The sequence below is a fragment of the Zootoca vivipara genome, chromosome 2, assembly GCF_963506605.1.
Source record: "Zootoca vivipara chromosome 2, rZooViv1.1, whole genome shotgun sequence".
Classification (NCBI taxonomy): domain Eukaryota; kingdom Metazoa; phylum Chordata; class Lepidosauria; order Squamata; family Lacertidae; genus Zootoca; species Zootoca vivipara.
In genome coordinates, this window is record NC_083277.1 from 102,885,281 (window position 1) to 102,900,417 (window position 15,137).

Here is a 15,137-nt window from a genome sequence, read left to right on the forward strand (position 1 = left end):
GACAAAGCTAAGTGAGCATGAGCCAGATAGTCATGTAAAATATAGTAGTGTTAAGAAATAAAACAGCATAACTGAGAGTTTCAAATGTTTTTTTTAAAATTATTTCTTGTTAGTGGAACTTGCCAAAGAGAGCTTTGTCCCTTTTGCCACCTTGTACTGCAAAGCAGATTGAAAGCTGCCATCTCACCATTCTTGACCAATGTGATCACAGATTTTACATACTCTAGATATTTCTCACTACGTCTTCCTCAATTAAATAAGTCAAAATTTATGGAAAGCCATGAAGACCAGCTAATATACTTCTTTTACTTTGAGGTCTGCTTTTCTTTATTGGTCCAACAGAGTCAAATCTTTAAACTTGCTAGACATATGTTCCCAGTGGTTTTGCCCAAGGCAGAATAGGTGTTAAGGTTGTTTCTTCCTTTGATATGGTTCTGATACCTATGTGGAACTGTCAACTTCATGTCTGTTGCAGAGATAGTTCTCCTCATTTGTCTAGTGGAGTTTTCAAGCTTAATATGCTGCAATAAATAAAATAATAACACTAGAATACATCTGTTGAATTAGCCCCTACTAATGTAGCTGCATTTAAGGGCTGTTTTTATTCCTTGTAGGTAAACCACAGATGGCTAATAATTTCAGCCCTGGGGTCATATATTATCCTCAGGAGAACCCTTCAAAGGACAACTGCCAGTGGACAAAAAAAGTGCACATGGCAAAAAGAGAAGCCACCCCACACTCCCATGCATGTACACACACACACACACACACACACACACACACACCAGAAAATGCACACAAAATGCTGAAGATGGTGGTGTCAAACCTATGGGCTCAGAAGGCAATCTCAGTGCAATTTTTAAATCACTGAACGCAACTTTACCACATCCCCACCTCACCCCACCCCCAAGAGCAGAAACCTATGCTCTACCATGTGACAGCACAGCCTCAATGTGATTGGATTTTCAGGAGCCACAAAAAAATCGCTTGGGGATGCCACATGGGGCCATGAGTTAGCTACCCCCGATGTAAAGCAAGTAATCTCTTGGTTTGGGGCAACTGGCTAAAATGTTTTAAAATGTTTTAAATGGTTCTAATTTTGGTTCCTTTGTTTTGTTTTTGTCCGGCTGGTTTTTGTGAAATGTTTAGTTGGGGTTGGTGGTTATTTTAATCTGGGTATAACTGTAAACTGTTATTATTGTTATTGTTGCTGCTGTTATTATTGATTTCTATTGCTTTATTGGTTTGTTTGTTGTTTGAATAGGATATTTTGTTTTTTCATGTTTGATGTTTTGTTACATTTTTTTATATGTTGTGAGTAGCCCAGGGTAGCTGGGAAAACCCAGCCCGAGGGCGGGATAGACAATTATTATTATTATTATTATTATTATTATTATTATTATTATTATTATTATTATAGCATATATCAATGCAACCACATTTCCCCTTTTCCAATGCATTTTAACTGCCAGACCTGATGATCATCAGTTCTACGGTAGCTGCTCCTTGCCCTGGCTTCAATAAGATATGTGGTATGTGGTAAGAGGTGGTATGTGGGCTACTGACACACATATGCTTTTAGCATATCACAGACAACCCATATAGAACTATCCACAGCTCAAACACCAGGTTTCTACACTACCATATCTGCAGTGGGCAGCTGCATTAATGGGCATATCTTTTAAATCAAGACATCAACTGAGTGATGGCCAACAGGCACCCAACAACATATATCCAAAACAACCACACTATCATTCGCATTCCGGAAAAGCAAAGTTGGCTAGTCTTGATTTACGTTTTCCTACACTGCTGCAAGGGAAAGTACACACAGCAAAGATCAAACATAACTCTTTTGTACTCTCAGGAACCTGTTAAGAGTTCCAAAAAGTGTATGACAATCAAGAGAGATATTTGCAGGATTCTTTATACATGATTCTGTTCTCCATTGTTTCCTACAAAAATTCAGACACTGATAGAAAAAAATAGACCTCAAGTGAAATAGTTCTGTATTTTGCTAAGAATTCTGGGTGATTGGGGTTGATAGACTGCCATGAAAATTTCAAGGACAGGCTTGTCAGCAAGGAGGGGGTTGTGAAGATTGAAAGTAGAAGAAAACAGTTTAATACTGTATTACTTTTCTCAATCTGGCCAAGGAGCTGGTGTATTGGGCTGGAATGAGCCTGTGTCCTCCAGTCTCTGCCTCATTGATTAATCTGGAGAACAGGCAAATATAAGCCATGATTTGTTTTTTATTTAGTAGATCTTCCAATTCAACCTTTTAAATCTGGATGTCATTATAACTAAAAATAATTACTGAAAGATCTTAAGCATTTTCAGACAGGGCACTATTCAAATCTTTGACCTAAGAGGGTTCCCCCCACTTTATAGACTAAAATATGCTAGTGAATATGATGAACATCAATAGGTTTAGTTACAGGTAGGTAGCCGTGTTGAGCTCCTTGGCAGATAAGCTTTTACATTTCACCAGTTCTGTGTTCCTTTTCTGGCCAACATTTGCATTTTACGGTTCATTAATAAATCTTTTAATGGCTACAGTGGATATTCCATACAATAAATCTGATACTTCAATTCATTACCTTCTTTTCAAGATCTCTCTCTAAATGAAGTTTCTCCTGCATATATGTCTGTTCTTGATCCTGAAAAATAGAGGTCAAGGAACTGAGGATTACATCAGTGTTTTTCAACCACTGTTCCGCGGCACACTAGTGTGCCGCGAGATGTTGCCTGGTGTGCCGTGGGAGAATTACTTTATATACCCTGTTTCTCATATTTTAAGACATACCCATAAAATAAGCCATAGCAGGATTTTTAAGCATTCAAGGAATATAAGCCATACCCCGAAAATAAGACATAGTGATAGGCGCAGCAGCAATGCCGGCCGCAGCAGGAGGAGGAGGAAAAAAATAAGACATCCCTTGAAAATAAGCCATAGTGTGTTTTTTGAGGAAAAAATAAATATAAGACATGTCTTATAATATGAGAAACACGGTATAATCAATATAGGCACAGAGTTAAATTTTTAAACATTTTCTAATGGTGGTGTGCCTCGTGATTTTTTTCATGAAACAAGTGTGCCTTTGCCCAAAAAAGGTTGAAAAACACTGGATTACATGATAAATAAAACTTTTGGAACTATCTGATAACCATATTCAATGTACATGTAACAGCAAGTTTGATCGGATGGCGGGGAGATGACTTAGCTAATCAACAGGTGAAAAACTGTTCTATAGAAAAGGTGTGAGAATCTGAGCTCAAGATGCCACCAGTTCCAGTCTCCCATTAGAGATGTGCAAACATGCAGAACCAGTTTCCATATGCCCCCACCCCTAAGTGGGGAGAAAGGTTTGCATACATGAGCAAAATACCACAACAGTTAACTGCATAATGTGGCCTCCTCTCCCTAATGGGTGGTCCTCAACCCCCGGGCCACGTACTGGTACCGGTCCGTGGATCAATTGGTACCGGGCCGCCCAAGGAACATTTAAATACAATTAAATTAAAATTATTAAATCAAAACAATCTAAATAAAATATAAGCAATCAACGTCCCCCCTCAGCGGGCCGCAGTAAAATGATCAAATGTTGACTGGTCCGCGGCGATAAAAAGGTCGGGGAGCACTGGGTTACACGACTCATAGTAAAGGCAGCTAATGGATAAAGAAGAAAATTATGTCGGGCAGTGGAAAGCTGAAAAGGAAATGCAGTGAATTTACTGGTTAGGAATGAGAAAGAATAAGAACCAGGCATAATTTGGACAGCAAGGAAAAGGCACCAGATATTTGAAATGTAGGAGCCATGCGACATGTTTATGTTAATGTACTAATTTATACAAATGTAGCTATCACTATGTAAGACAGACCCAGGGATTACTTTCAACTTCACTGTATGCATTTCTTTAATCCACTGATATATACGCTTTTCATATCAGTTCAATAAGCAAGGAAATAAGACAAATAGCCCCCAAGTTTCTTTAAAGGGTTTAGCCAGAAATAAGAACATATTCCATTATTGCGGATGTTGAGTGATAGGCTCACATTTTCAAGAACTCCAGAAACTCTCTCACTTGAGCATTCTATTCATACAAATCACAGAAAGTAGTAAAAAAAAAAAAAAGCTCATCATTTTTCCTGAGTGAAAAATGCAGGGCTCACCCTCAGCTGTTGCTGCCTTTGATGTTCTGATTCCAGTAACTGTTGTTTTAATTGCGACACACACTGTTCTAATTCTTCAATCACATCAGATGCCTGTAGGGATTTAATAGACAAGGGAATGTTGGTCTTGTATTAGCTCCGGCAGAGATAAACTTTTTTCAAAGTTCAACTTAAAAGACGGGGAAGAGAAGATGATCTACTTGGAAAAGATACAGAAATCTTAACAACTCAATCCCTCCATATTTTATTTGTCCTTAAAATGCAAATACTACTATAGTTACTGATAGAATAGTCATTGGCACCTGATTAGAAACAAACTAACGTTGAACCATTAAGACTTCAACCCTGTCAACATGCATGCATATAAGGATATTAAGGGAGCTGAGAAGACTCAATTGATTAAATTAAACCCAGTCATATCTATACATGCGTATGCAAGCATAAAACCTCAAAAATTAACACTGAAAACTTGCTTTAATATATTGTTTATATATAAGCATATCTGTATATAAGCTTATCCTATTATTGAGTGAACTTACTTTCGCTGCAGAAAGAGCATGTTCCTGTTTCAACAAATCTATGTCATCATCATATTTGCTTTGAAGAGTGAGAATGTTCTGCTCAAAGTCTTGTACAATATGCCCCTTTTCTTTCTGAAGTGAGTTGCATCTACAAATATTGCAAGGAAATCTAAGCAGAGGTATCTGACGTAACATAACGTTCTCTTCTCTTACACATCTTACAGCATGAACAGAACAATATTAATCTTCATTTTCTAATGAAGCATGAAAATACAATCACTTCAAACAATGAACTGATTTTACAAAAATACAACCAAGGAGAATACAAGTGGTTTCATATACCAGTTCCTATAGCTATATATAGAGCTCCATTTTCAATCAGGGACTCCACACCCACCATCGGGAAATCCTGAGAAGCAACCAATAACAGAGAAAGATCAAGCACATTATCTGAGGTAATGGCAGGTGAAGGTTTGCTTATACATTCACTTTTCTCATAAAGTTACTATCTGGATCAAGGAGAAGGAAAAGTTCACGAATGCTTACACTACATTATCTTGCTGATTATCCTGGGTTCTTTTTAGGTTCATTGTATTTCTCCATGGAACTGTTAATTCCTCAACCATTGATGTTCCTTGGTGTCACAAGATGGTTTGTTGTTTTTGCTACAACGTATCAACATCACTACCCCCTTAGAAGTTGAACCTCTGCTATTATTATCATAATGTTGATTTATCCCATTAATGTGGAAACACATCAGAAGGTGAGAAAATTATTCCAAAATAGGTGATCCAAGTAAATAGGCAAGTAAAACATACCCAGATATTTATGAAACTCAAAATGCAACATTTTGTTTTCAATTACCAGTCAGTTATTACTAAATACTAATGTTTTATTACAAGTGGCACTGAATAACTTTACACCTATTATCCAAAGTGGAAACATTCATTAAGTACCTTGCCTTGACTTCTTCGAGTTCTGTACACACAGCCTGGTAGGCTTGCTCAAGACTGGTCTTTTCTTGAGATAACTTCTGATGCTGCAAATTACTGGATTCTGCTTCCACAGTCAACTGGTGGACACGGGCCTCCAGCTCTTTGACCATCTGGTTCTAAATAAAGTGGTTAAAACTCTATTAGGAAATAAGTTAATGTGTAATTTCTCTATGCAAAATACAAAGGTTGGAAAGGCAAGCCCATCAAATCACATACAGTACAACAAAACTAATTAAATCTATACCAATTTCAAACAGAATGAACAGCCTTTCATTCAAAATTTCAAAATTTCATTTCCAGATGGGAGAGTCATTATAGAGAATTGCTCCATAATAATACACCACTCTATACTTAATCTTGGACTGGACTTAACCGTCCAATGTTCCTTTACCTTTACACTAATCTTATCTTCTTCACCAGCTGAAAGTTTCTGGGCAGTCTTCAAAGGCAGCCCAATGCAGAGTACATTACAGTTGTTGTTGTTGTTGTTGTTTAGTCGTGTCCGACTCTTCGTGACCCCATGGACCAGAGCATGCCAGGCACTCCTGTCTTCCACTGCCTCCCGCAGTTTGGTCAAACTCATGTTCGTAGCTTCGAGAACACTGTCCAACCATCTCATCCTCTGTCGTCCCCTTCTCCTTGTGCCCTCCATCTTTCCCAACATCAGGGTCTTTTCCAGGGAGTCTTCTCTTCTCATGAGGTGGCCAAAGTATTGGAGCCTCAGCTTCAGAATCTGTCCTTCCAGTGAGCACTCAGGGCTGATTTCCTTAAGAATGGATAGGTTTGATCTTCTTGCAGTCCATGGGACTCTCAAGAGTCTCCTCCAGCACCATAATTCAAAGGCATCAATTCTTCGGCGATCAGCCTTCTTTATGGTCCAGCTCTCGCTTCTATACATCACTACTGGGAAAACCATAGCTTTAACTATACGGGCCTTTGTCGGCAAGGTGATGTCTCTGCTTGTGACAGCCAATGGATTGCTGGGGCTGGGTTTGAGCTCTCTAGATAAATTTGTAACTGTCATACCAGTCTCAACTGGTAAAGGTCAGAACCCTCCCATGACAACCAGGCAAGTGGTTAAAATTAAAGCTGGGTTAGGATTCAGGAATTTAAACAGGACACACAAATCACAATTTTTATGTTAACAAAGGCTTGTGCAGCAGAAGAAAGTGGAAAGAATGAATACTTCCAGCCACTGCTAAAGTGAAACTTAGCATTCATCAGCTCAGTGCTTTTTTATAGTATGTAGCTGAAATTATTGTTGACACAATTATGTAAACTGGAGATTTTTATTGCTCGTACTTGGGTAAAGCACTTGCATTATATCTTCTGAAACACGAACATCACATACGCAGTGAATTCTTAAAATATATTCTTTCAAATTGTTCTTAGCACATCTTTAAGGACTGTATTTGTTTGGACAAAAAGTCAAGCACATTTTTCTTTTCAATTATAGGATTTGCTGTGTAGCCAGTGGAGATTACTATCCTGCTTTTGATAAACAGCAGCTTTCAGACATCCTGTAGCCAGTAGATTTGGCCATATGATAAGATCAAGAGGATATCCCACTTTGCCAGTTGGACAGTATTTGGCAAGGGGGGGGGGAATAACTTGAAACACTCAAAAGAGAATAAACTTTTCTTGTTTAGGAAACTGTTAGCAGTTCATAATGACACACGAGAGAAAACTGAAAGGGCACAAATAATCATTTTTAAAACATTGATAATGAAAACAATAAACCCACTGGCTAGAAATTAAAACACATCTCCTAGCTGATTTCAAGTAAAATTACTTTTTAAAAAATGTTCTACCAGAAAAGGACTCAAGGCAATGTACTGTAAATGAAAAAATAGTTCATATATAAAAACAATAAAAACCAAAGGCAACAGAGTGTAAGCTATTTTAATAGGACAAGAAAATTAAAATATTTACTCCCTGTTTGAACTCTAATACTGAGGCAGGGAGGGAGGCTTTCCAAGAAAGCAGATTCCAAAGTTCTGGTGCTACTACAGAGAACACCCTGCCCCAGGCTCTACAAAGATTTCACAAAGACGTAGAGGGAAAACTTGGACTAAGAGCTCTACAACCAATAACAAAGGACAGAGACGTTCATATGGAAGGAAATATGTGCCTGTTAGAAATTCAAATGGAAAGATATTTTAACCTAGATGACAGAGATAAATGAATTGTAACATTAATGGAAAAAGATGAAACTTCATTACGTAACCTCTGCATTAGCAATGACATGGCCTACTTAATAAAATGTCCACATCAGATCTTCCCTTGTAAGGTAGGCCTCCTGAAGGCACTCTCAGAAGAGGTTAAAATGTTCATCTTATAGTGTTTTGGTAAATGTATGTACTGAACACCAAGTGGCTGCCTGCACATCTCATGTACAGAAGTCCCTTCTCACCGAGCTGCTGAGGTGGCAGCTCCCCAACCAAGCATGCCACAAAATCCTCAGGGACCTGAAAGTTAATACAACTGTGTAGAGCACTACACCAACCATGGAAGAGAAAAGGTTGTGTAGACTCTTCTGACCATTATGGGAGTGGGACATTGAGGAGCACTGAAACTCCCCATGCCCCAGAGAGACTGTGTGCCCTACCTTCCTATGTCATACATTTGGTACTTGCTGTGTCCTCTGTGGTGAATCAAATCGCATGGTTGTTTAGGCAACCATGATTCTAATGACAAAATCTGCGGAATCTGCCATTTGGAAAGCCTATTGAAGAAGTCTATAGTCCACTTTTCTCCCTACTGGTGCTCCCTAGATCCTCTCCCATCAGTTCCAGCTAGCATGGCCAATTTATGCATCCTGGGGCTTATGGGTGTTGTAGTTGAAAACATCTGGAGAGCACCAGGTTGGACATGCAAGACTAGTCACTCCACAAGTTCATGTGTCCACCGGTGCTTGTGAAGTGGAAGCCTATGCCATGAAGAATGACTGCCAGCACGTGACTATACTGGAAAACTGAGACCTAAGGGAAATTCTCTCTCTCTCTCTTTCCCATCTCCAAGTGAACCAGCTCTTTCCCATCTCCAAGTGAAGTGTATGCCAGGATAGTGTGATCAAAGGGGGAGTTCTCTCTACTCTGTTCTCTAGGCTAGAGTTCTTAACTTAGCTCCTTCTTTCAAAATACTAAACCAGGCATCCCCAAACTTTGGCCCTCCAGATGTTTTGGACTACAATTCCCATCATCCCTGACCACTGGTCCTGTTAGCTAGGGATCATGGGAGTTGTAGGCGAAAACATCTGGAGGGCCGCAGTTTGGGGATGCCTGTACTAAACTGTCACAAGTTAGGAACCATGCCAGAGTCTATCTGCCCATGACAAAGGTGGGAAGAGAACAATCCTCTTCCAAAAAAAAGTTTAGGAGATGGGCCTTCCTGCCCCCCCCCCCCAAAAAAAACATAATTTCCCTATGCTAAGTGGAGAGAAGTGGAGAGAACTCAAGGAGAAAATATTGTCCCTGTAAATTTGACATCTAAAATAATAGACTGGAAAGCCTCCTCAGAAGGAAGAACCAACCACTCATATGTATGATGCTATGATTCCTAGTACTTCTTTACTGATGTTTATGCATACAAGCAGACTGTTACCTGAAATAAGGGGAAGTAAGAGACAGCAAGGGGCAATACAAAATAAAAACTAGACAAAGCAGTAGAGATTACGTGGAAGCAACATTTGTTGTTGTTTAGTCGTTTAGTCGTATCCGACTCTTCGTGACCCCATGGACCAGAGCACGCCAGGCACTCCTGTCTTCCACTGCCTCCCGCAGTTTGGTCAAACTCATGTTCGTAGCTTCGAGAACACTGTCCAACCATCTCATCCTCTGTCGTCCCCTTCTCCTTGTGCCCTCCATCTTTCCCAGCATCAGGGTCTTTTCCAGGGAGTCTTCTCTTCTCATGAGGTGGCCAAAGTATTGGAGCCTCAGCTTCAGGATCTGTCCTTCCAGTGAGCACTCAGGGTTGATTTCCTTCAGAATGGATAGGTTTGTTCTTCTTGTAGTCCATGGGACTCTCAAGAGTCTCCTCCAGCACCATAATTCAAAGGCATCAATTCTTCGGCGATCAGCCTTCTTTATGGTCCAGCTCTCACTTCCATACATCACTACTGGGAAAACCATAGCTTTAACTATACAGACCCTTGTCATCAAGGTGACAAACATTAGAAAGTGACAAACATTAGAGCATTAGAAGCTACATTAGAATTAAGCATTTTTAAAATACTGTACAAAAAGTGAAGAGGTATTCAGTGGTGATGGGTGAATAAAATCATAAACCATAAAAAAGAAAGTTCATAATTCCATAATATACCAGGTTACACAAGAGGAATTTGCTATTGAATGAAATATCTAATACTTATTTAAAGCTGAACCTGATCAAGCAGAATCATATCAAGTGTTTTAGATCTTATCTGCTATCTAGCGAGTTACAGGAAATAAGAAGATATTTAACTCCTATTGTATACAGGGGATAGGAAGATATTTGATATTTGATTCCTGTTATGATGAAATGTAAACACATGTAATTGGAAGAGAAAACAATGTGGCTATTAGGCAGTGAATCACTTTCAGATTTCTTGAGACCCTTTGCCTCAAAGCAAAGAAAAACAATTCAAGAGGAAATAAAGATGATTGCCTAACAACCTGGTTGTTTATACACATGCTAATGCTGAAATCTTTCAACTTTTATGCATAAGTGTGATTGAAACACAATGAAATTTAGTGTACAAAGCAATCTACACAAAGTAAAATAAAAAAAATTCCTTCAGTAGCACCTTAAAGACCAACTAAGTTTTTATTTTGGTATGAGCTTTCGTGTGCATGCACACTTCTTCAGATGAAGAAGCATGCACACGAAAGCTCATACCAAAATAAAAACTTAGTTGGTCTTTAAGGTGCTACTGAAGGAATTTTTTTTATTTTACTTCGATCCAGACCAACACGGCTACCTACCTGTACACAAAGTAAATCATCAATAAAAACTCCATATGACTACTGAAAGGTCTGGGTGCCTGAATGTGTGAAAATATGTGGTTCATAATGTTACCAGGGTAACTGCTCAGGAGAAGATATATGAGATACAAGACGGCTGGCAGGAGTTGTCTCCCCCACTTCCCCACTTCCATCTTGTTTGTGCAACTGGGCGTAGGGAATGCTCCCACCAGCAGATGCCTAGTTATGTAGGTTCTAAGCCTCCCCCCCCTTTTTTTTTAAGTGCCAGCTTCTGGGAAAACTCAGCATTTCCCCTTCATTTATCAGCCAGAAAATTAAACATCATACTGAACCATGCCTTCCCCACATGTCGTGGTTGTATGTGAAAACAACAATGTAAATGTTTAATATTTGAATTTATATAAAACATATGTATATTTTGGGTGGGGTGCAGTGCAGTGCAGAGGGATAGTCTTCAACATTTTGAAAGGGAGGCATTGTCAAAAACAAGCACTGTGGATTTCAGGTGAATTAAAAAATAACAACACTCCATGTGGTACATGACAGGCAACACAGGCAACACCTGTGTTGATAAATTGATGTACTGTTGTATTATTATGATGATTAGACTGCATAGCTGGCAAGCAGAAACTAAAAGTTGGCTACCAAGGCCAGCCATAATTTGTAGACCCCAGTATACAGATCAGATTCAAGCTCCTATTGAAGCATAATTTTCTTTAACAGGATTTTCTTTTAACAAGCTATCATTGTTCACATAATCCTTCTCTCTGGCTAAAGGCACAAGAAGATAAAATATGAACTGGAGGTTTTAAGAAACAAAATAAACGTTTATTTATCAAGTGATGAATCGCAGAAGATAAATTAAGCTGGTATGTAAAACATAGTTCTTATTGCTGTAGACTTCTTATACAAAACTAATGCATGCTATTTGAGTATCCTAATAAGCTACTTGTTTTAAAAGACCTCCAGGTATATATTTATTTGCCCACTTACAGTTATAAAAAGCCCACACTCTCCCCTAGTAGAAAGCAATGTCCAACCTGGCCAAATACTTCATTCATTCTTACTGGGATATCCCTGAATTTGATGTCTTTCACAGGAGAATATGATGATTTGCTGGGTAAGATACTATACCTACAGCTCAGGAACAGCAGCCAAGAAAAACACAGGAATCATGCGAGTCAGAGTGTCACTCCACTGCATGCTATGTTCAGAAAGTAATATCTAACATGACCAGAAATCCATCCACCTCTAAATCCCATTTCTGTTTTTAAAGGCTGCCCATTTTCAAATATTCCAAAATGAATCATTCAGCACCATATGTCTCCCCCCCCCAATTCATTCCAATATACTGTATTTTTTAAAATTCCATTTATATGTTTATTATAAGCTTGAAAAGGATTAGGAGTCAAATGCCAAATCTAATGTTGACTAGTGGGTGAAACCATTGTTCCAACTTGTCAAATTCTAATAATTTTTCTGGTCCAAAATCTAGCAATAACTATTGCTGTATGTTTAAGATAGCAATATTTCTTCTCAGAAATAGAACTACGTATAATAGAGTAATGCATGTGTCAAGAATATAATTTGCAAGTCTCATCACTCAGCAAAATTCACTTGTGCACAACAAATGGCACTCTTGACAGTAGAAAACTCTATGAAAAAGAGGGGTGGGGGAGTCTGAAATAATAAGAAAAGAGAAACTAATTTTCAGTGACAGTCTAGTCTTTCATCTTAAGCCATACCTTGAACCCTACCATGTTTAATTATTAAATCAGGAGCTGCTGTGCAAGATCTGTCTGCTTTTGATGGTTCTAAAATTCAATCCTGCTGACAGACTGTGTCCATTTCTTGCCATATTTATCATTACCTATGCCAAGGTTTGAATGCTAATTTTTTTTTCAATTCAACTTTCATTAACAACAGAATCTAAAATTTGAGCGAGCTTTAAAGGCAACATCAAACAAATGACCACTTCTTTAAATGTGCCACACTGATGAAAAATGTCAAAAGGGACTTGTTGATTTTTAAGGTACAAATACCTGTCTTGCAAACTCCAAGTACAAAATTCATCTCACAAGCGACCCAAAAGGGAAGGACACCAAGACACAAAACCTCATGAAACATCAACACCTGAGCATAGAACAGAGAGACACTTTTGCGATGAGTTTGTATTCTGTCTCTACTGTCAAACTAGAATAAAGAAATGATGAAGGACCACGCGGGAATTGCAAAATGAAAAGTGACTTCCCATCTACATGAGGAACCAATCTGGGATGATGGATGACCCCTTTTAATGAGATCCCCCCCCCAGGAGTTACAGCTTCCCAATCTGTGTCCAGTTCCCTATCTGCTAACAAGTACTTTCAATTCTTTTAACGTTGCTCAAGTGTGTCACCATTCCATCCTGCAAATCTGTAAGAATAAGTCATTACTTGTGCCCACTGTTGCAATACAACCTCTGATACCATAACTATGCTGATCCTATGACAACTCAAAGAAAGCATTCATGGTCTTTGTTGTCTTTCAACAGGCCTTGTCAATGCTGGGAGGAGGGGGACAACCACGCCATAGCATGAAGAGTGCAAAGAGTTCAATCGTAACACATGGAAGCTGCTACCAGCACTAACAATGACTTGAATTTTTTTTATTTAAGATGATGAACGTTCTCCCTTTCCATAAATCAAAACACTTTGCATTTATAGGTCCTGTTCATATGTCATGGAAAGCCACAATCTATGACTTAGCATGAACTGCTGACTTGTTCCTGTTTCACTTCACCCTTCCTTGGGCAGGGGGAAAGGAACCACGAGTGATGCTTTGCACATCACAGCTTGTGGTTTGCTCCCCCCTGCTTGAGTAAGGACAGAGTGAAACGGGAGCAATTTGACAGTCTGCAATAGAACACTGCTCATTCACAACGAGCAACAGCTCATGGCTTGCTGTAATATACAAACATGGTCAGAGAGAGCACTTCAAATCTTCCAAGTGCTGCATACACATTGATATAACTGCCCCAGAAGGAAGGGCCAGAATTATCACTGAGAGATAATGGTTCGTCTAAGGCAACACTAGCAACTTCTTTCCTCTTGCTCTGCTTCAGCTCCCCTCTGCCCTTCCACTACTTAAGACAGGAAAAGAGGAAAAAGAAAGATTACTGTGTCCAATCATAATGAAGGAAGAGAAAGAAGAAAAAAGAAAACTGTTTTAAAATAGAATCTGGTGCCCTGTGAAGTCTTACGTCATGACCATTCTGATTATCACAACCAATCTGGGAGTCTTCCTCCTTGGCTGTGTACTTAGTTTGGCTTTCAGAACAGGGAAAAGGAATCCTTTTCCAAAATCAAAGACTGACTGCTTGCCAGACTTGCCAGTACCCAAGAAAGGTGTCAGTTTTCCTGCAACATCTCTGCCTTCCAGAACAGAGATGGGGAGGAATTTAAGTTTTTAAGCAAAATGACCTCATTTGAACCTCCTGGACTACCTTAAGGGTCAGAACGTAAATATCCTGCAGATTTGGCACTCGGAATTTTGTGATACAGTTCTTAGCTTTTTTAAAAAAGAAACAAAATGCGTTCTAAAGTACTTATTTTAGGATAAAACACATTTAGAAATGTGTATATTGAGATAAAATAGGTATCTGCAGACATATTCCGTGATATTTAAGCATCTATGAATTTTCATACTGATTTATCTTTTTTAAAAAATCTGCAGGTTGACTGCAGAAATGGAATGGAACAGGCTTCTGAATAAACACACTTGACATTGATACAAACCAGACAGAGTGATCTGGCCAACGCTACCTTCCAATTCTCTGTGTTCTTCACACTCTACACAAAACTGATTGAACTTGCAGATCTGAAAGTAGGTCACTTGGGGGGGGGAGTGGGGATTTTCTAACTAACTGAGCAATTATTTTGAAAAGGTCTCTTGGCATCCTATATGGCAAATGTCTATGAAGAAACATTAAGATGGGACAATGTAACAATCAGGAGACACCAGCAGAGCAGATTTATCATATCATAAAACTTATCATAGGTTTAAATATCTCATGCTAAGACTCTTATAATTGGAAAATAAAGTGCAAACATAAGGAAAAGGTATGGACCTACATTATATGTAGAGCTGCCTCTGAAGACAGTTTGGAAACTTCAGGTAGTGCAGAATTCAGCGGCCAGGTTGCTCACCGAAGCAAGACGGTTTGAGCATATTACACCAATCCTGGTCCGACTGCACTGGCTACCAATTAGTTTCCAGACCCAATTCAAAGTGCTGGTTTTGATCTATAGAGCCTTAAAAGCCTCAGGACTGCAATACCTCAAGGACCGCTGCTTTCCATACCCGGACCCTGAGATCATCTTCTGAGGTCCTCCTTCTGAGGTCCTCTGAGACATCCGGAGCGTGACAACATGAGAACGGGCCTTTTCTGCAGTGGCACCCTGTCTGTGGAATGCTCTCCCCAGGGAGGTTCGCCTGGCGCCTTCATTAT

The 15,137-nt window shown here is 39.2% G+C and overlaps 1 protein-coding gene across 6 annotated transcripts in view; it reads right to left on the reverse strand.

Annotated features, from left to right (window-relative positions):
* Positions 1-15,137, reverse strand: part of CEP112 (centrosomal protein 112) — a 196,765-nt gene that overhangs the window by 133,134 nt on the left and 48,494 nt on the right. For all 6 annotated transcript variants that reach the window (XR_004691856.2, XM_035104028.2, XM_060271977.1 and 3 more), the window contains exons 13-16: positions 5,649-5,803; positions 4,711-4,840; positions 4,172-4,264; positions 2,598-2,657 (exon numbers count right to left, since the gene is read on the reverse strand). Coding sequence is in view for 5 of the 6 variants with exons in the window: in XM_035104028.2 (XP_034959919.1) it covers positions 2,598-2,657; positions 4,172-4,264; positions 4,711-4,840; positions 5,649-5,803 (438 nt within the window). In the remaining variant the exon portion in view is untranslated. The remainder of the gene's footprint in view (positions 1-2,597; positions 2,658-4,171; positions 4,265-4,710; positions 4,841-5,648; positions 5,804-15,137) is intronic.